General features: G+C 40.3%; 1 protein-coding gene across 1 annotated transcript in view; it reads left to right on the top strand.

Annotated features, from left to right (window-relative positions):
- Nucleotides 1–22736, top strand: part of UHRF1BP1L (UHRF1 binding protein 1 like) — a 2202923-nt gene that overhangs the window by 969312 nt on the left and 1210875 nt on the right. Inside the window, exon 7 of the mRNA XM_044087916.1 lies at nucleotides 16641–16811. Within this exon, the coding sequence (XP_043943851.1) occupies nucleotides 16641–16811 (171 nt within the window). The remainder of the gene's footprint in view (nucleotides 1–16640; nucleotides 16812–22736) is intronic.

The following is a 22736-nucleotide window of genomic DNA, read 5'->3' as shown; positions in this document are numbered from 1 at the left end:
ACCGACGGACGCTTAGACGTCGGTCGGAATTTGCTGAAGAGTTTTTCGGCTCCGCTTTTGCTTACATTATGCCGTCGGATACTCTGACTACACAAATTTCTAAAAAGCGCAAGGAAAAGGACAGACACTCGCGGTCCGCGGTTTCGGCTGAAACCGCGGTTAAGCCAACTGCGAGTGTCTCGGTTTCGGCTGAAACCGAGTCCACGGTTCTTCCTTCGGCCGAAAGCTTGCCACTTACTGAGGCCTCATCCAGCTTGGCTGAATCTGCTACTGAAATCCCACCTGCTCTTGCAGGTTCACAGGATTTATCTGATACTATCCCTTTGGATATTTCTACCCCTGCACGTGGAGCTGCTAGGCCTCCTGCATCCATGTCGATTAAGGCCTTTGCCAGGGCCAAAGCAGCAAAAACTACCAAAACTGTGCCTGCTAAGACCCCCTCTCACAGGCCTAGCTCTAGTTCACAAATGCTTAGTCTAGCAGAGGATCTCATTTCCTTGATCCGGGGATCCCAACCACATCCAGACAGGGCCTCTCACCCACCTCCAGAGAAGAGGACTAGATTAGAGCCCCCTGAGCCAGATGGCTCCTCTGATGAATCAGATAATTCAAACCCTCCAGAGGGCCCTTTTTCTCCTTATGAGGACTCCGATGCAGAAGAGTCCATTCCTTCCGCCTCTCCACCTGAGGAATTTTCTTTTGGGGAAACCTTGCATGCTATGAGGGAACAATTTCAATGGCAGGGCCAGGATTTTTCAGACTCTAGGAAAAGGCTTAGAACCTTTTTGCATTTGCCACAGCGTAGGCCTTTAGCCATTCCTCCAGTACTTACTTTTGTGGATGATGCTTTTAATGATGCTTGTACTGCTCCTGATTCTCTTCCTCCGGCCCCTGCTAAGCCCGATAGGTACTACAGGGTTCCGGACACACATTATCATTTGTATAAGGCCCCTTTTGCAGATTCCGAAACTATCTCCCAGGGACCCAAGGCTGTAGCAGCTACCTCTACCAAAAACCCCCTCCCCTCTGAAAGGGAATCTAGGGCCTTAGAGAGATGGGATAAAAAAGTTTACACTTCTGCTACTCTTTCAGCTAGGGCCTTGAACTGTCAATTCCACATGATTCAGTATCAGGAATTTATGTTAGACCAGTTAACTAAAAAACTGTCCTCTGATGAACCATTAGACAAAAAATCTGTACAGGAAATGGTACATAACATTCAGCAGGTCAGTAATCATTCCTTAAAATGCGGCTATGATGCACTGGAGGCTTCCTTTAGATCAGCCATGACTGGCACAGTGATCAGGAGACATGCATGGTTAAAAGAGCAGTCCTTACCAGACCATGTTAAATCAAAGCTCCTAGATGCTCCCATGGATAAGCTCAATTTGTTTGGCTCCCCTGCACAGCAGGTGCTGAAGAAGGTGGAAGAGAAAGCAAAATCAGTCCAGACAGTAAAGGATTTCTTGCAGATCCAGCCTCCAAGGTTTAGCAGGAACTGGCCTTCCAAGAATTGGTCCTTTCCAGACACCTCCAGAGCTCCGAGAGGCAGCAATAGGTGCTCAAGAGGCAGGGGTCAATCCAGAGGTGCCTACAGGGGACGTCAGTGGCAGGCTAACAACCAGCGAGGTACAGCCACAGATCCAGCCACCACCACTTCCACAGGACAATCACAGTGACTTGGCTCTGGCACCGCCTACCAGGGAACAACTAGAGGCACCCTTAGGCGGGAAGCTAGCCTTATTTTCAGTAAACTGGCATTACATCACCGGGGACAAATGGATTTTACAGACAATAGACCAAGGTTACAGGTTTCACTTCCATACTCTACCAAGGAAGAGAGGAATGCCAAACCTACCTCCAAATCAGAAGGCAGAAGCTCTACAACAAATAACTCACTTATTAAGGATGAGAGCTGTAGAAAGGGTACCATCTATGGAACAAGGGCAAGGATTTTACTCCAGACTCTTCCTGGTACCAAGAAAAGAAAACCAATGGAGACCTATTCTCGACCTGTCCGCTTTAAACACATACCTCATTTACAGCAGCTTCTTCCCATGCTGGGCAAGGAGTCTTGGCTGGTAACTCTAGATCTCAAGGAGGCATACCTGCACGTCCCCATACGACCAAATTGCAGAAGATACCTCAGATTTCTTGCAGGATCAGAGCATTATCAGTTCTCAGCATTGCCCTTTGGCTTATCTACTGCGCCCAGAGTATTCACGAAATGCCTGGCATCAGTAATTGCTCATTGCAGACTTCAGGGAATTCAAATTTACCCTTACCTGGACGACTGCCTGTTACAAGCGGACAACAAAAGCAAATTAACAAAAGATTTACAAAGGGTCATTCATCTACTACAAGCCCTGGGATACACAGTCAGTATAAAAAAGTCAAGGCTGATACCATCCCAAAGGATAACCTTCTTGGGTGCAGATCTGGACACATCAAAACAAATGGCATTCCTGACAGTAGAAAAACAGGAGCAACTCCCCTTCTACTTCATGGCACTAACAAAGCAGAACCAGCTAACAGCAAGAAAAGTCCTGCAAGCTCTCTGTTACATGGCATCCTTCATAATATTGATTCCACATGCCAGACTACATATGAGAAAGTTACAGTGGTACGTAAGGAATTTATGGTCTCAGCACAAGTACAGCCTAGAAACCCAAATTCCAATAATTCCATGCCTGAAGCAAGAATTCCAATGGTGGGCTCAGGCCTGTCAATCAAACAAGGGACTGCCCTTCCACAGCACTCAACCAAGCCACACCATCACAACAGACGCCTCAGACCTCGGTTGGGGGGCACACATGCTGGACAAGTGCATACAAGGCTTATGGACTCAAGACCAGCTGCACCTACACATAAATCAAAAGGAAATGCTGGCAGTAAAACTGGCAATTCAGGCATTCAGACCATTTCTTCGACAGGGTCAACTGCTGATAAGGACGGACAACACCACAGTTATGTGGTACATCAACAAACAGGGAGGCACACATTCATACCCTCTATGCCGGATGGCAATGGACCTCTGGAATGTGGCACTGAGCTTCAACATTCAGTTACAAGCAATTTTTGTGCCAGGAAAACAAAATATACTAGCAGACATCCTAAGCAGAACTACCACGGATGCCCACGAATGGATGCTGCATCCGGACATTTTCAAAACCATTACAGGGAAATGGGGGCTACCAGAAATAGACTTATTTGCATCCCCACACAATCACCAACTGAAAAAATTCTGCACAAGGACGTACCACCCACTTGCTTGGAAAGTGGACTCCCTATCTTTCAGTTGGAAAAACCTGACAGCATATGCATTCCCACCTCTTCCTTTGATGCACAAGGTGCTATTGAAGATCAAAGAAGACCGTCCAAGGATCATCCTGATAGCGCCAGACTGGCCAAGGCAACATTGGTACCCATTACTGAGGAGTATGTCTCGGGAACAAATATGGCCTCTGCCCCTAGTTCCCTTGCTGTTAACACAGAACAACTTCAAAACCCTGCATCCAAACCTGAAAACATTGCAGCTGGCTGCCTGGAACATTGCATAAGACCAAATAACCCAGATTTATCTCAAAGGGTTAAAGACATTATCTTGGAGGCTCGCAGACCCTCAACAAGAAAAACTATTCAGCAAAATGGAAAAGATACCTCATTTGGAGTACTGCAAAAGGAGAGAATGTGTCACTGGTAAACATAGCTAACATCCTGGAATACTTGGCAGAGCTCTTCCACAACGGCCTGTCCTATTCTTCCATTAAGATTCATGCATCAGCTATTTCAGCAGAATACAACTTGGATCCTCCAGTCTTCTCACATCCTCTGCTCAGGCAGTTTCTGAGAGGAATTAAAAATGTAAAACCACCTAGGAAGCCACCATTGTCAGCATGGGACTTGAACTTTGTGCTAGAAAAGTTGACACTCCCTCCTTTCGAGCCAGCAGCTACAGCAGAATTACAGTACTTATCATGGAAGACTGCTTTCCTGCTTGCAATCACTTCAGCAAGAAGGGTATCTGAGCTACAGGCATTAATGGCAGTACAGCCCTTCCTGATCTTCCATCAAGATAGAGTGTCCATGAGAACTAATCCTACTTTTATGCCAAAGGTGGTCTCCAGGGTATCTTTAAATCAAGCTATCCACCTACCTACATTCTTCCCCAACCCACAGAACAGTGGAGAAAGGCTGTTGCATACCTTGGATGTACATAGACAATTACGTTACTACCTGGACAGGACCAAGAGCAATAGAAAAACTGACCAGCTACTGGTAGCATATGCAACAGGAATGGAAGGAAAAGCAATTTCAAAACAGACAATCTCTAAGTGGATAGGAAATTGCATTAGATTTTGTTACTCCTACCATGGGAAGAAAACTCCAGAAAACATCAGGCCTCACTCTACAAGGGCTACAGCCACTACCACAGCTTTTTTACGAGGAGTGGCTACCAAAGACATTTTAGAGGCTGCTACTTGGAGCTCCGTGCATACATTTGCCAAGCATTATAACTTACCTTTATACTCCAGATCCCGAGCAGGTTTTGCCACTGCTGTTTTGCAAGGGATCTTAACTACACCATAATCTTATTTCTCCTCCTCCCCCAGTTTGGCTATGGTATTCTACCCATTTGGAAGGACTGCAGATGCGTCCTTGAAGGACATAGTACAGTTTTGTACCTACCATAAATGTAGATGTCCGATAGGCATGCATCTGCAGTCAGGATTACCCACCCTCCTTCCCCTCTGTGGTACTCCTAGGGTATTTGCCCATCTTGTAGCTAGCTGGGGGAATCTATTATGGTGTATTTGTTTGTATATATGTACATACATGCTTATTTCTTGTTTGCTCTCTACTATTTGGAATCATTTGCATTTATCCAAATTTAGCCTTCCTAGAGGGCACCTGGCATCTGGGGCAAGAAACACTGAGGAAAATGGCGTCGGCTGATGCCTTTATACCCGAAGAACTGCAGCTATGACGTCGGGTGAAGTGCGACACCAGCCGAGGCCAGACCCAGACTTTGGAATCCGGCCGACCGAAGGGCTGCCTGACGACAGGACAACCCATTTGTAAGGACTGCAGATGCATGCCTATCGGACATCTACATTTATGGTAGGTACAAAACTGTACTTTTTCAGTCCAGTCAGCATTACCAGATTAGAATCCTTAACATTATTAATTATTTTTATTTGTTGCTGCAGTTCTGTATTCAGTGACTAGTTTTTGTTGGTTTTCTAGTTTGTCTAATCTTTTTAACTAGGCGGGTTCCACCCTACATGATCAATTCACTTTCCTGACAGTTTACTGAGAAGGTTTCAGAGAACCAGTAGAATTTTTCTGTGCAGTTCTGTTTTTAGGGAAAATGCAGATTAAGAAGCATGTAAAGCACAATGCAACAGAAGGTCTTTAGTACCACTGGCAACTAGATGTCCTTTTGGAACTGCACATGAAAGTAATTGTACCAGTTTCTTTGATTAGGTTACCAAAGAGATCAGAGCATAGTTAAAGGACCCTGTTTATGTAGAATTCTTTGAAGTTTTTGAGACTTGACAAGTATGATTTAAAAAAAGTAAGCAGTGGATCTTCTGGACCCATATGCACTGACATTTTGAGCATGGAATAAAGGATGTAGGTAGGATAATGATAATAAGTAACAGTCATTAATTTGTTAGAAGGGAGGTTAAACTTACACAGTGTTTGATTTTTGGGGACTGGTTCTTAAACTTCACTCACAGTATTATGAACAAGGCATGCAGAATGCACGCCTCGGAGGATAATGCAAGAATCCACAGAACAGTGGGCATTCAGAGAGGAAAAAAAGAGCAGATGGGAAGACTGATTGCTCTAGAAATGGCACTAAGGTTTTAGTAACAACTACATACAGGCTTGTGAGACTATGTAGGTTTATATGTATAAAAAGTGGGAGTAGCAGCTGTCAGTCTAATTATGTCTAAAATATGCTGGTTGTATAGAGAACTATTTAAAAAAAATACTGCATTGTATTATATATTATACTATATTAAACTTTCATACTCATTCATGGTATATTGTCATAACTGGGTGGAAGGATACCCCTACCCATCCACGATACCACACAAGCACACATACACAGCTTCTCGAGAGATTTATGTTATCTTAGAATAAAATATTTGCGTTTCGTGGAGTAGTCATGCCAGTTTCCATCAGAAGTTTAAGTGGGTTTAGTTTTTGGTGGGTTATGTAATTGTTAATAGATATTTTGCTATCTTTCATTAGAACAAGGCCTTTAACATTTTCAGATTTTGCTACGTCTGGAAAGCCTCATTTGTAGATTCTAATGTCAGTATACGTATAGTGCTAACACATGCATACTATATATGTGGTAAAATATAGTATGAGCTTATCCATCCTTTGAGCAAGTGATGAATGTCATGGTTGCAGTCTAATTATAATACCAAGGCCACAGGAGTTTAGCACTGACTGCTTACTGTCAGAGAGCACTCAGTGGGCACGGACTTTGAAACATTTACTTTTACTGACAAATGTAAATGCTTATTTCATGAACCTTACATTAATGTTGGTCCTGTCTGTACAGTGTAAACAGATGGACTGGTTGACAAATGCACACACCCTTATTGGCAGCAATAAATACCTCACTAGCTCGAGCTCCTCTACCTACAGTACCTCTGTTCTAGCCAGCTTTTCCAAATCTCATTGCTGTCACCAAAGCTTCAGAGTGATCCAGTGCTATCTTGAGTGACATAGGGATTTTTTAATGCTAGTTATGTACTCAAAACTGCTAAGGTTTTATAAATACTTATATCACAGTTGTTTTTATTTACTGGCATTTTCTTGTCTTTTCTATCATTCTGTATGTTAGACTTCCCCACTCCATTCCCTTTTCAATCATTCTTCCTCCCCTATCAACAAAAATATATATCTATATATCTGTTCTCTTATTTTCTAATCTAACTTTCCTATTTTGTGGTTAGAGTTTGACTGTTTTTGCTGTTTGTATAGCTAGTGATAAAGACAGAAAGGAAAATGCCTCTGGCTTAAAAAAAAAAATGCCACCAGTGGGGCCGTAAGATTTCTCTCCCAAGATCCACATGATCTTTGTCATGTGTCTCGGGGTCGGACATTTAGGTGCAGAGTGTTCCATTTGTAAAAATTTTAGCACTTGAACTTTACTAGGCCACAGGAATAACCTGGTCTTGAAAGGGCTTCTAAAATGATCTGCTAAAGAAAAAAACAAGGCAGACAAAGTGGTGACAAGAAAGAAGAAAATTTCCCTTGAGGCGATGGAATAGCTGGTACTAGAAAAGCTGTCTCCAAAGTACCAAAGCTGTTGTCCTTTTCTGCACATTCAGGATATTTGAGCCTTCTCACTCCTTTCCACCGTAGATGTTTATCATATTGATCACTGCTGCAGTAGCCTTTACTATATGGGCTATACCCTGCCAAGGATATAATGGCCAGCCAACTTCCAAAGCTTCCGAACATCTTCCACACACCCAAACTGTCAAGCAGCTTGAGCTGAGCGGACTTGGACAAGTTTTGGTCTGAAGCCTTGCATAGCTTTACTGCCAGTGGAAGTGTATGCTCCTGTGAGTCTGAGGATCAACAGTCAGCTTGTGCTTTCCTTTGTTGGGCAGATAAGATATCCTTTCATATCACTGTTACATTATTTATCATCTAAGGGATCTCCTGCCAAGGATAGCCCTTCATCTGGCCAGTATACAAAAGCATTTTCATCCTCCCAGCATCATACATCAGCTGTATTCTCCCTGCCCAGGTGTAACGCATAAAAGTGATGTATGCATGCTGGATATTCAGATCTTTTTTACTGCCATTCTGAACACCACAGTAGAAAATCTGTCTGAACACCCTTCATTGAGCTAGTTTCTACTAAGCCATGAGTGCCTCTTTGGGGTTCCTTATTTTTCTTTCTTTACTTGAATGTTTAGGGTTTATGTCAGGAAAGGAAAGTGTAAGTGTGGGAGGCAGATTCCCCATAAAGATCACCACAAGAGATGTTTTTTCTGCTTAGGTGCTTTACATGACTATACTCAGTGTACCGTTTGTCAGGTTTTTGTTCCTAAAATGCTTCACAGCTGTCTGTTCTCTCTTCATTTACCTTGAGAACCAGCATCTTGGACTTTTGGCCTAGAGTACCATGGCCAAATCCACCCTCCATGAGGTACAGCTGTCTCTTAAGACCAAGAGGTCTCAGGTTGAAGCTGCTGCTGCCCAGCCTCCATCAGATGTCTGTCTTGAGGCAGATGATTCCGAAGACCATCTACTGACTGGTGGTTTTCTCTCTTGCCGACCCTATTGGTGGCTGGCATGGAACTGACTTCTTGCACATCATCTGAGGCTTTGCATGACTCTGAGACTCCTAGGTTAGTCAAAGCTGATTCCCGCTGAAGAAGAAACAGATAAACAAGTGCATTCCTTCCTTTGTTAAGGATCCTCAGAAGGAATGTCAGTATTTTACCCATGGCTTGTTCAGTGCTTTAAGACCTCCTCAGGGGGTGTCTCTTACTGCTTTTTTTTGGTCTTCTACTCCTGCCAAAAGGAATTTGGGAGTCTAGTTCTTCAGATGAAGAAGGGGACTCTGGGGATGCGTCATTGTCTTATTCCTCGCAGATTACCTTTCCTTTAGATTATGGGTCTGAGGAAGAGGATTCCTCAAGTCCTGATTCTCCTATTGAGGAATTGTCTTATGGAGATACAGTAGTTCACATGATGGAGCATTGTAAGTGGGATTGCCTACAAGTCTCTAATATTCAGAAAAAGTATTATGAGCTTTTGCAGATGGAATCTTCTAAGGCCTATGCTGTTCCCTGGTGTTGGATGCCTTGTTGGATATATTTGCATCTCCTTCTTTGGCTCTTGACTCCCATCCTCCAGCACCTTAGAAGTCTTATCATTTCTGTAAGGTGCCTGAGACCTTTAAGTATTTCTGCAAGTGTCCTCCTCCAGACCCTGCAGTGGTCTCTCTTTCTGTTGATAAGCCATCCAGGTTTTTGCCCTGTTCCAAGCTTCTTCCTTCTGATAAAGATGGTCAGGCTTTGGAGACCCTAGAGAATACTTATGTCACTTTGGTCTTTAGGGCCATTAATTATCAGACTGGTGACAAAACTGCTGCTCTTTCCTTGTTGAGCACTACTTCCCAGGTTGCCTATTACTCTGTCAAATGTAGTTATGATGCAGCTGATGCAGTATCTATAGCTTCTGTTTCCGGTTCAGTTATGAGGAGATGCTCTTTGCCTCCAGGCTGTACCTGATGACATTAAAGCCAAATTACTGGATACTCTCTTAAACAATCAAAATCGCTTTGGTATGGCTGCTGCTGACTTGTTTAAGATGCTTCAAGATAAAGGTAAAGTGATGCAGGATCTTAAAGAAGTCTTAGTTTCTCTGAAATTTAGTATGGGAGAAACAATCCTCCTAAATCTGCTTCTGTGTGTAGACAGCCTTGTTAACCTTCTAAGGGGAAGAGAGCTTCTAAGTGTATATTCTCTGGTAAGCCCACACATACTTCCAAAACTTAAAAGCCCCCTTTTTAGAACAAACCTGCTTCCATCTGACATTTTCTCACCTTCCCCTTGGCCTGGTTTCCCTGTGGCTTGGGCTTTCTACATCTCTCCTCGTCAGGATACAGATAACTTACTCCTGGGTTCTGTCCATCATCTGTCAAAGTTACCTCATAGTAAGGTAATCCCTTCCCCCTTTCGCAGGTCTCCCTCAACCTCCTGCAGACCAACTTTCTCATTTTTCTGTGGTTCTCCAGGATTTACTAACCAAGGCACCATTCAGTCTGTTCAGACTCCCAAAGAAGAACAGGGTTTTATTCCAGAATGTTTCTGGCTCCCAGAAAAGAAGGATCTTGGGAGACCAATCCTGGACATTTTCTTTTTAAATACTTTTCTAAAGATTCCTTCATTCAGGGTGCTCTGCTTTCGTACAGTTTCCCCTATTAGCTCCACAGGCCTTTTTGGTCTCATAGACCTAAAGGATGCATGTCTTCATATTCCCATTCACCCTCTTTTCAGGCAATTTTTGCATTTCTCTGTTTCTTCCTCTCATTTTCGGTTCATTGCTTTGCACTTTGGAATTTCTGTGACCCCAAGGGTATTCACCCCCCAAGTGTGTTCACTAAATGTCTGGCCCCTGTCATAGCCTTTTGCAGGCTTTAGGGAATACAGGTATTCCCCTTATCTGGATGACCTGCTTCTGCAGGCTGCCTCATGGGTCAGGCTTTTACAGTATCTGTACTTCACCGTGTTCCTTCTGCAGTCTAGGATTCACCATCAGTATCAAGAAGTCATGTCTGAGTCCATCTCGAGATCACATGTTTCTGGGGTACAGAATACATACAGTTACAATGTTGGTTTCTCTTCTTCTCCCAAGGTTTGTCACTGATGACCTATTTCCAGCCTCTGCTTCTGTCGTTCATTCTGGAAAGAGAATTTCTCCAAGTCCAAGGGTTCATGGCATCAACCATTGCCAAGCTTCATATGAGAAAATTTCAGTGGTTCCTGAAGGCAGTTTGACTCCAGCATTGTCATCCTCTCGAATTTCCATTCCCGTTACTTCCTTGCTTCAAACTCGAGTTTTTCTGGTGGATTTAACAGATATCCCTCATTCTGGATCTACCTTTTCAGATCCCCACCCTTACTCAAGAGCTGTTCACAGACCCTTTGGAGCTGGAATGAGGACCTCTTCAAACAGTCTTAGGGTTCAGGGTCTGTGGTCTCTTCATCACAGGCCAAACCACATCAATATAAAAGAAATGAGTGTGCTTATTGCTTTTTAGGCCTTCCATTCTCTTTGGTCTGCAGGCCCTTTAAATATCTTTGCAGGCAACACCACAGTTTTGTGATATATCAACAAACAGGGGGGAACAAGGTCTTATCTTTTTTGCAGACTAGTTGTTCGGGCCTGGCATTTGGCTCTCCACCATCACATAACTGTTCAGGTGGTTTTATATTCCTTCAGAAAACAAATTTGAGAGGCTGACTCCCTGAGCACATCCTCATGACTGGATACTTCACAGAGAGGTGTTTTTAGACAAAGTAAATCTCTGGGTTATTCCTAAAGTGGATCTTTTTGCCTCCTCTCTGAACATGCAACTTCCTTGCTTTTGTTCCATAGCCCCAAGTCCTCTGATTTGGAAGGTGGACCATGCCTTTTTCTTGGAAGGGGGTATTTTTACCCTCCTCTTCTTCCCTGGGTCTTACACAAGATCAGTAAAATCTCTCCAAGAATCTTGCTGGTGATTCTCTTTTGGCCCAGACAGCACTGGTTCCTCCTTCTCTTTCACCTGGCCAGGGGCAATCATCACAAGATGGATGGATTTTCTCACACAAGGTAAGGGTCAATTCACCCTGATGTGTTCACTCTTCATTTGACACTTTGGGTGATAGGATTTTGATCCCATGCAGAGCACATGCTTGGGGGTACTGCAGAAGGCCAGGAAACCCACTATCAGAAAATCACATATGGCTAAATGGAAAAGATTTTCTATTTGGTATCTCCAGCATCACCAGAATCCTTTCACTGGGGGGCTGGGGGGGTCTGTTTGGTCCTTTACTGGTGTGAACTGCTACATGCTGGCTTGGTCCACTGTTCTGTTAAAGCTCACTTGTTAGCTGTCTCTGCTTGTGTCGCTTTGAACCCGACATTGACCTCTTGTTTTGAGGTAAAAAAATCCTTAAAGGTGTACTTCATATCAGGCCCCCAAGAAAACTTGTTCCTCCCTCTTGGAACCTTAATTCTGTTTTTAAAACACTGACTCAAGCTCCTTTTGAGCCTGCTACTTCGTCTTTGCAATACTGGGCCTGGAAGACTGTTTTTTGTTTTGGTTGCCCTTATTTAAGCCAGGAGTATATCTGAACTTCGGTCTCTGATGGCATCTCCTCTCTCTCAAAATGTTCATGGTGACAGGGTGTCTCTGCATATGAATACTTCTTTATGTCCAAGGTGGTCAGTGAGTTATTTCTTAATCTGCCTGTCCAGCTTCTTTCCTTCTCCGCAATCTGCTAGTGAGAAGGGTCTTCACACCTTGGAGGTACATAGACAGCTGATGTATTTTTTTTTTTTTTTTTTTTTTGATAAAATGAAAGATATCCACAAGTCTGAGCAGCTTTTTGTTCTTTTCATTACAGGACATTGGGTTTTCAAGTTTTTAAGCAAGCCATCTCTTCCTGGATCTCTCAGACCATTTCTTTTTAATGGTAAACAGCCATTGTGTTCAGTTCAAACTCATTCTATGAGTGCAGTAGCTTCTTTCTTTTGGAGTTTTCTTCAAGGATTCAGATACTAGATCCATCCATGAAGCTGCTACTTGGTCCTCTGTCCACACTCTTACTAAACATTGCAAGTTGGGTGTCATTTCCAGAGCCAGGGCAGGATTTGCTAGGGCTATCCTTCATGGGTTTGTGCCTTCCTCCTCCTATTCTTTACAGTAGCTTTGATATTCTGCCCTAGGTGGTGAATCCTGCAACAGTAATATGAGAGGACATAGTACAGTTGTGTAAAATCTTACCATAACAGTAGATGTCCTTCTCTTCACTGTTGTATTTAGACCCTCCTTCTTGCCCCCTTATTTTTCTTTATTTCTTTTTTTTTTTTGGGAACACTTTGCTGAGGAGTATTTTCCACCTTGCCCTGTTTTCTCTTTCCTCCTTGATGTGCATCTTCCCTTTCTCCTGGGGCATTTCAGTTCTAAGTATCCAGCGTGCGTATGTCACCTTTATGCCTTATGCCTGGGCGGGGAGCATATGGATAGCATATGACACCAGGAGGATATAAGGGCTTTGGTATACTGCCCAGACATTGGGCTTTCCTAGACAGGAGATTCCTTAGGGGATGAATATTGCAAAAATGAAGAGAATGACATCTTGCCCCTCTGGGGGAAAAACTTGCATTTTCTTAAGTTTATTGATGTTTTAGTAGTTTCCTCTTCAGGAAAGTTATTTTCAAGCTAGGAGTGTTATTTTAACAGACTGCCTCGAGACTGTACTTTTAAATGGAGCACTTTTTTTCTGTCATTTTAGAAGTACTGTAAACTTTCTGAAAACATATTTTCTTTGAAAAAAATGCGTTTATTTTTCCTTGGTGTGGCTGGCATAGTGTTTGAAAATGCTTTTTATCTTTTTTTTTTTCTGTAAAAAGAAATAACTTTTGTTGACTCGTAGTTTTGCCTGCATTTGCTGTCTGTCTGCCCGAGGAAAGTGACACCATTTTCAGCTTGATCATGGAATGGACTACTGGTCCCATGGTCATTCCTTCTTCCAACCACAAAAAATAAATGGTTAAGCAGACAGCCTTTGCCACCACAGCAGGCTAACAGTTTGTTTCAGGTGCAGGTGGGTGACTGCTGTGACCATTGTTGAACCTCAGATCAGTCATCTTTTAGCCACGACCTCTCTGGTGTAGCACTTACAGCCACTGTGGACTTGTGGGTTAGCCATGTCCTCTGCGGCTGTTGGAGTCCCCTCACCGGACAAGGGAGAGCCACTCTTGTCGTTCCTGTGAGAAAGAACAGGGAAGGTTTCCCTGTTATGCCAAAATGCTGTGTCCATCCCTGAGGAAGCAGCTGCTGCCATAGGTAATATAATTGGCCCCATGTTTTCCCATCAAAAAGAAACAGAAAACAATGTATATATCTACTTTAGGCAGGAGTAGTTACTAGTCTGGCTCAGGTTTTAATTCAGGCTGTTGAACATTTGTTTAGTGTAGTTTCTGGTAAAAGAAAGGATTCTGAATTTAAACAGGAAGATGCAGGGATGGAGTCAGTTTTTTTCCCTCTGATTTCGGATTCAGACTCTGAGGAGAGTTCAGTTTCTGTTTCCCTATTGGGTTTTTTTTTCCTCTGAGACTGTTGCTAGAATGTACCAATATTTTCACTGAGAGAACACTGACGTTTCTCAGTCCCTCAGAAAATGTTATGAGTTGTTGCAGAAGCTATAGCCTCAGTTTTCCCCTCTGGTGCTAAGCATTTAGTTAATTCCAATCTTACCCTTTCTGATAAGGATGGGAAAGTTATTGATAGGTATGGGAACAGGTACACCTCTGTAACTTTGGTTTTCAGAATTTTGAATTGTCAAGGTTCATATGTTAAAGTTTGTTCTGAGCAAATTGTGAAAGTATAAGGAATGTTTTATGTGCAGTTTCTGCTTGTGAGGAAAAATCTGCTTTAGGTAACTTTGTTTTTCTATTGCACAGGTCACTACTCATGTTTTGCAATGTGTATATCACTCTGTTGATACTTCTTCCAGGGCCATGGCCACTGGTGCTGTTTGCATGGCTGCATTCTCAGAACCATGTAGATGATGATAAAAATTGTATTCTAAATCTTCTTCGGATAGAGATTGTGTTTGGCCCCTCTGCTGCAGAGGTGATCAGAAAGTGTGATGAAAGGGGCAAGCTGATCCAGGGAATCTGTAAGATTTATTAGCCCTCCTTTTCCAAATTGTCCAAGGGATTTTCTTTCTGTTCCATTTTTGGCAGAAAACAGAATAAACAGTCTCAACTGAATTCAGGGAACCAGATATTTAAGAAGCAATAGCTAGGGAGATCCAAAAAGAAGTCTCTAACCTCTCAAAGCCAAGGACAGTCCAATATGCCTGATTAACTGTTCAAGAGACCTTGTGACCCGCTCCAACCCTGGCCCTCTTTTCTTCCAGAAAGTCATAATCTCCATTGTTTCTCTTAGGCAATAGATTGATTCAGACAAATGTGTTCTGGAAATCTTTCAGCAAGGTTACAGATGGCAGTGGGAGGAAATTCCATCTTTCCAGAGGAGGTCATTCCTCATCCTGCAGATCAGACTTTTTTTTTTTTGTTTCCAGATGTTCGTGATCACATGATGTCCCAGGGACTAACACATCAGTTCCACCTTCCCAGGTGTGGAATAATGCCAAAGAAAGAAAATGCCTCAGAAGGTAGTGCAACTCTTACAGTTTCACAAAAAAGTACTACCAGGAAGATTTATTGAAATAAATTGTAGAAAATTTCAGGGTGTGTGGACAGAAAGGATTAGACCCTTTTCCAACCCTGTGTCTGCTGTCTTATTCTTATCATCGGAGGTCTTCAGCTCAGGATCCATTTTTTCAGTAGGGTTTTTCATCATCCTCTCTGGTTTGTCATAAATTATTTAAAGCCTTCCTGAACGGAGTATTTTGTCCTTCTTGTTTTTATCATCTAGCTTCCCCATGTGACCTATATTTCATTTTAGAAAGAATTGCATTGCCTCCACTTGAGCCAGCTCATATGACCAGACGTGAAGTTTTTATCTTGGAATACATTATTCTTGGTGGGGATAACGTCAGCAAGATAAATATCTGAGTTGCATTCCCATTCTTCAATATTTTCATGCATTGTTCTCTACAAGGACCAAGTTACTCTGAGAACTAATCCAGTAATTATACCTGAAGTGATAATTCGGTTTAACCTGAAACAGTCCATAAAGGTGCCTCTGGTTTTCCTGTATATTTGAATAATGGGGAATACAGTTTGCATTTTTCTGACATCTGTAAGCAGCTAAGATTTTATTTAGAAAGAACTGAAGAATTTAAAAGTGATGACCATCCATATGTTTTCTTTTCAGTATATACGAAAGAACAAAAAGTAACCAAATTTTCTCTTTAAAAGGTTCTCAGATTACATCCTTTTCTGTTATATGTCTAGTCACAAATCTTTGCCACGTGAGTGCAGAATTCACTCTGTGAGGAGCCAGGCAATGTCTGTTGTCTTCTCAAGACTCTGCCACTGAATGATGTGTGCAGCTGCTACATGGGCTTCATTATACTTTTGCCAAGAATGATTTGGATGTCCTTTTGAGATCTAGAACCTTCTCCGGGGTTTTTGTCTTCAAAGGATTTTTTGTCTTAGTTCCAGCCAAGACCTGCTAGGGATTTTGCTGCATCTAATTGCAATGTATGGACAGGCCCAACATAAATGTGTAAGTTATGTACTTACAGGAATGATAAATTTTGTTGATCTCTGTACACTGTAAATGACATTCCAAACAGTTCTACTCCAAACTGAATATCTGCAGAGACCAGGAGCAGCAGGGGCCTGGCATTTGGCTATCTAATTGCAAATTTTCCTTTATTGCAAATTGTTTCCACAACTGAGGCAAAGCATACTACAGCAGTTATTTTGGCTGCACTCAATCTGAAGAGGCTAGCCAGGACAGAGATATTACGGGTAAGTTAAAGAGCTCTAGCTACTGAGAGATTCATCACTGCTGAGAAGGGGCAGTCCTTTGAACAGTCAAACTCTTTACAGTGTACAGACAGAGACCAAATATATTGTTCTGGTAAGTATTTACCTTTCATTTCAGGTGCGTATGATAGACAATATGATCTTTGAATTTGTAAATTGAGGATACTGTTAAGTGAAGTAATTTCTGGAAGGAGTATTAACATGTCAAACTTTTGGAATATTCAGACGTTAAGTTATTATTTTACAAATGTGAAACTTCAACATTAGAAAGGTGTGTGTGTGTATATATATATATATATATATATATATATATATATGTATATATATATATATATATATATATATATATATATATATATATATATATATATATTTTCTTACAAATTTTTTTTATTTCTTTTTCCACTGAACAGCTGAAGGACTGTAACGTGGTTGCATCAAAGCTGGTCTTAATTCTGGATGATTTGTTGTGGGTGTTGACGGATTCACAGTTAAAAGCTATGGTCCAGTTTGCAAAATCCTTAAGTGAAGTCATGGAAAAATCAGCCCAGCAGAGGAAAAGTATGGCTTCAGAACCCACACAGGTTTGTGATCTTACCATATTTGAAAAAAAATGGTTGGTAGATTGTGATACTTTAGGAATATGAATTTTCTTAGTTTACTACCAACAAATGCTATCTCATAACAGTCATATTATTTTTGATATAGCCTGCCATAGTTAAGTTCAGTTTGGAGTAGTTCTAGCAGACATTCTATTACTTTGAGAAATTCTTTACCTGTAGTGTGTGGTCACACCCCTTTCCACTACTGCATTTTACTTTGTTTTACAGTGCCCATTTTTCCATTTGTTTATTTTTACTGCCTTTCTGATTGTCAGCTTAATATTGAATCTTTTTTGGTAATCTTTCTGCATGTGCAGAACCAAATTCTTACTTAGTTCCAGAATGTACTGAATTTTTTTCTGACTACATTGCATTGCTTTCTTTGTTTTCCAATTAGTTCCGTGCACTTCTGCCAGTAGTCATTGAATGCTGGTGTTGATATTCATCCGTTTGAGCACTTAGAAAAACAGAGCAGATTCTAAGAAGAAGCACGTGGAGGTTTCACAAAAAGACAGAACAGTGTGCAGTGTGACTTTCGAGTTAGGTGCAGAACAGAGGAAGAAATATACTTTCCTTATTGGCACTGTAGGCATAGACTTAATAGATGCCTCTCTGGATTAAGAACATTTTACAACTGCCTAGTGTCTTACCCTCTAAATTCTGTTAACATATTCTCAAAATTAATACCTTGAGATGTATGGATTTCACATCAGGATGCATTAATTATTCCTGTATTTAATCGCATTTGATAGACATATAATTATTAAACTTCTTCAGATTTATACTAGAAAGTCTTTATGTGGAAATATATACATAGAATGTTTGTTACTCCATATAAAACTTGTAAGTTTAGTACACTAACTTCATCAGTTTGGAGATGTAATAAATATGTAAAAGCTGATTGGACACATTTATTGACTTTGAAAAATTAAATGTGTATTGGGAAGAGATAAATGTGTTTTTTTAAGGGGGTTATATTCTGATTATTGTTCTTTAACTAGAACAGTAATACTAAGGAATATTCCATTTCCTGTATCTCTAAAAGCCAAACAAAAATTTTTTAAAGTCTTTTGGCAGTTGCTTGAAAAGATATTACAAAAAATTGCAAATTGAGCTCGTCTACATTCAAATAATTTTTTAAGTTTAATAGCAATACTATGTAAAACTTTAAAAAGAATTGATCAAAATAAGATCTATAAATCATACTAAGACTTTTAGTGGTTGGGATAACCTTGAAATGTTGCTATTGAAATACCAAGACTCAATGTGTTAATTGTATAAGATTACCTTGATGATTCAGTGTATTCCTAACATTGTAATAACATTTTGTGGTGCTGATTTTATTCCTTTCTGTGTATTTATTGTAAATATGTTAAATTGATAACTTGTAATCATTCTTTTTAAGAAATTTTTGACTGAAGGACATACTTGTTTAGACAAAGATAACCATTAAAATCATGGGCACTTTATAATTCATTATCTTAAAAATCACTGCAGAATGAAAGGATGTGAATGGAAATCATGGACGACAGTCATTTTATAAATGTTTTCCCTTGCCTGTGCGTTTCTACATTTTTAGAACAGAGGATGAATAATCTTCATTTTTGTTGTTTAAAGACAGTGAACTTACTTCTGCTTAAAGCAGGAGTTTTTTTTTTTGTTTAATTAGTTTGGTAATCTATATCTGTGTATACTACTTTAATTACATTGTGGGATAATGAGAGGCAAAATATCTTGCATTCCTTTAGATAATGAAGGGCAGTGACAAAATCGGTGCATGGATCATTTCCTTACAGTGTCACTGTGATGGCTGAAGGTGTCAAATGAGAACATGACAATCCCAATTGCCTTTGAAGTATGTCAAGAAAACATCTTTGAACTAAATATCTCTGTTCATTTAAAGTAAATGGACAAATCCTAATGAGTAGAGGTAAATTACTCCACACCCCTACAGTCAAATAATTTACTCTAAATATTTATGTAGTGCTTGTCTCATCCACAAACTGATTGTTGTTTGTCATATTATTAATTGTTGGGGCATGTGTTTGTAACACTTCTCAGGTCATATAAGGCCCCCCAACCTGTATGATCTGTAACTGATCAAATGCATCACTAATGCTTACAGTTATTACCTTGTTAGCTGAGTCTTATATTGGCAGTTTGGTTTTGAAAAATGTTTCTGAACCTATTCCATTCCAGCAGTATCCCTAAGAGTGTAAGAACTGAAGCTAGGAGCAAACTGTAAAACTGGCCATATAAGGGTTTTGTACAAAGGCATAAGAACCTTGTAATATTTGTAATCTTGTAATACATCTATAAGACAGAGAAACACAGATAAGTGTTTTCATTTCTTGATCTGATTTTGAATTTCTTTTAACAGTCTGTATGTGCTTTAGTGAAGGATTTTAGGCCTACATTGGTGATTCCAGTACATAGTTGAAATGCATTTTTGCTGTTTTAAGTGGTCTAACTTTTGATGTCCTTCCATATCATTGTTGCAGTGTTCTTTACAATAGGGATCCCTGCCAAGACCAGTCTGATGTCAAACCAGTATACCAAAGCCTTTTGGTTGTAACTGGTTTTATACATTACATGTATGCTCCCTGTGCATGGTGTAGGGCATAAAGGTGACATCTGGATGTACCATCATCAGAGCTTCTTTTCTGCCAGTCCGACCACCATCTTCGATCATTGGTCTGAACACCCATTCATCTTCTGTTTCTACCACTTTCAAATAAGTGCCCCATTAGTTTTTTTTTTTATTTTATTTACCTTACGTTTGCCTTATGTGGTTGTTGAGTTTCATGTCATCCAGAAAGGGGAAATGCCAGTGCAGGAAACAGATTCCCCATAAAGATTGTCACGAGCAGTGTTTGTTCTGTTTAGGCATTTTTCACAACCATATGTCTTGTGAGATTTGTCAGTCCTTTTTTTCTCAAATGGGACTGTACTCAATCAAGTGTCTGATGTTTAGAAGAGGTACTATGAGCTTTTGCAAATGGAGTCTCCTAGGCCATCTGCTGTTCCTCCAGTTCTTGCTGGATGCTTTTTCTACTGCTTCTCAGGCTCCTGATTCTCAACTCCCTGCTCCCAAAAAACCTGATGGATTTTAATAAAGTGCCCGAGGACTGCAAGTTTCTATACAAGTGTCCCTCTGCTGTTCCCTCAGTGGTGTCAGTGCCTTCTGATATGCCTTCCAAATTGTTGCCTTCCACTAAGTTGCTGCCATCTGATAAGGATAGCAGAACCATAGGGAGGCTGAGTAGGAAGGTGTATACTTTGGCTAATCTAGCCTTTAGGGTTGTTAACTATCAGACACACATGACTAGGTATGTTTTGGCTCTTCACTCTCAAGCCTGTCAGTCTATTTCTGATCGCCCTGATTCTGAGGGGAAGGCCTCTGATATGCAGGTCTTTCACTTAAGATTTTACTATCCATTTCTGTTTCTCTGTAATCTGCTATCAGTCCCTGGTAGGAAGGTATTCTGTAGCCTGCATTCCAAAGATCTTCCTGGCCTTATCCCACTCTGTTACTTTTCTCTGTATGTAGTTATTTGCTTCCTATTACCTTTTTTGTCTCTTATTTGCTTTTATTACCTTTGTTCCTTTTCCAGTTTTCTCCAGTAAGTTCCAGTCCCCTCTTTCTAATTTTCTTTACCCTGACTTGTAGTCGTCCCTGTTGGCAAACTCTCTTTTCTCCATTAACGTGTTGGCTTAATACTTAGAATACGTTCTGCTTCTTTATGAATAATCTTAATATTCTGTATGGCTGCTATTATTTTCCTTAAGGATCTGCATTCAGGATCCCAATGTCTCCTTATTTCTTGAATACCCTTCTTAAATTCCTTCACCTGTTTAATCAACAACAACTTCTCATGTGGTTGACAAAAATATGCCTGATCTGTATATAAAACTAAAACTAAAGGGACTTAACATTTTCACTGCTTGTGTCTTACTATCCATATCCATAAACAAGAGCTTCCAGTTTCTCAGTTTTTTTGTATTGTATTTTGTTTAGTCTCTTCCCATATATTCTTAACTGCCATAACATAAACCTTTATAATCCATACTCCTTAAATACTTTGCAATATTATGTCCCCATAAATATGGGCATTGCTGAACAATTGGGTGCATAATTTATGGCTTTAGTCTTTGTTTTATCTTCATTAATTTTATATCCTAAAAGACTTGAAACTGTCAGAAGATGTTCCGCAACAGTTGGAATTCCTTTTCTGGATTTATCAGGTACAGAATAATATCATCTACAAATAAAGCCAACTGTTTTTATTACCATGCTAGTTATATCCTTGAATTTTGAGTCCCTTGTTTTCTTTGCCAGTGGCTCTAAATATAAAGCAGATAACAAAGGGAAAAGAGGACACACTCATACCTGGTTCCAATGTTCAGATACAACTTAAAAAAGATTCTTCCTACATTAATTCTTGCTTCCAATCCGTATTTCCTCGTAATTAACCTTATTGTATCAGGGAATGCTAATGCTTCAATTTCCCTAATAATAAAATCCAAGCTTACTCTTTTGAATTCCCAGCTTACACTTTCAAATGGTTTCTGTACATGACAACCCACTAGCAGCAGTGTTTTCTGACATTCTGCTGTCCTCTGGATGATCATTGTTCTGTTAATGTTGTCAAATGTTTGCCCTCCCTCCACAAAACCACATTGATCCATATCCAAATTTATCAATTTTGGCAACACTTTTGCCACATTTTTAGCTAGTATAGGCATACATAAATACTTTATAATCATGGCTTAAAATTCAAATGGATTTTATGAAGCTAGGTCTGATGGGTCTTTACTGTCTTTAGGTATTAAAGCTACCACAGCTTTCTTCCAAGATGTTAATGCTTCCCCTCCTGTTAAAATACCGTTCAAACCTTCCAGATGTTTATAACATTCTTCCCTCATAACTTCCACAGTAATACAATATGTTCCTGGAGACTTTACTACAGATTACATCACGTGTTTTATCTCATCTCCTCCTTTCTTAACAGCTTATTGTTGAGCCTCATCCTGAGTTTGGTGACAACCCTTCACACTTTCTTTTGCCTAAGTTGTGTTAAAAGTTTTTGTGGTCTGGAGTTATCAAAAAATAATTCTTTAACAGCTACATTTTTAAATTTGTGCATATTATCCAGATGCTTCCTTATTTTCTGTTTAGCATAATGCATTTGCATCTCTTTTTCTGTGAGATTCCTCTCATTCTGCATTACTTTAACATTTGTCAGCCCCTCTGGGTAATTCCTTTTACTTCTTAACCATATGTTTTTCTCTTATTTTTGCACTGTTTTTAAACTCCATTTTCATTTTATCTTACTCACTAGCTGTAGCTTCTTAAGATAGTCTCTCTTCTCTATGAACTCTGATTTCCACTACCATTCCTTAAATTCCTGTCTTTAACAGGTAGGTGGGAGAGTGCTAGTACCTCATTTTTTACTTCATTACCCAACATTTTTGTCTTAGTTTTATTGGTGCAAGATCTGAAATAGTTATTGGGTGTGTGTCAAAGCTTTCAATTAAATGCACATGTTCTTGTGTTCCCACTACTGAATTTGCATCTTACATACCAAATATTTTTTTGTATTTCTTCAGACATCTACCTGTTTTTGTTATATTTTCCCTTCTAGGTCCCCCAGATACATCCTCACTATTGCAAATCAAGTTCCAGTCCCCACTTACAAGTAATATTCCCTGTTGAAAGCTGATAATTTCATATATGGCCATGTCTTTGGATGAAATAGTTTTGTCTACTTTCTGAAAAAGGTACTAAATTTTACAAAATTATATGAAAGTAAGGTAATCAGGCCTTATTCTGAAATGTCATAAAAATATCTTGAAGCAATTCAAGGTATACATTGTCATTGAAAGTTAAGGTGTAATTTAAAATGG

This window comes from Protopterus annectens, chromosome 11.part0 (genome assembly GCF_019279795.1).
Source record: "Protopterus annectens isolate FY-2018-M chromosome 11.part0, PAN1.0, whole genome shotgun sequence".
Lineage (NCBI taxonomy): Eukaryota > Metazoa > Chordata > Ceratodontiformes > Protopteridae > Protopterus > Protopterus annectens.
Note: the sequence above shows the minus strand (reverse complement) of the source record. Positions and strands in the feature narration are given on the sequence as shown.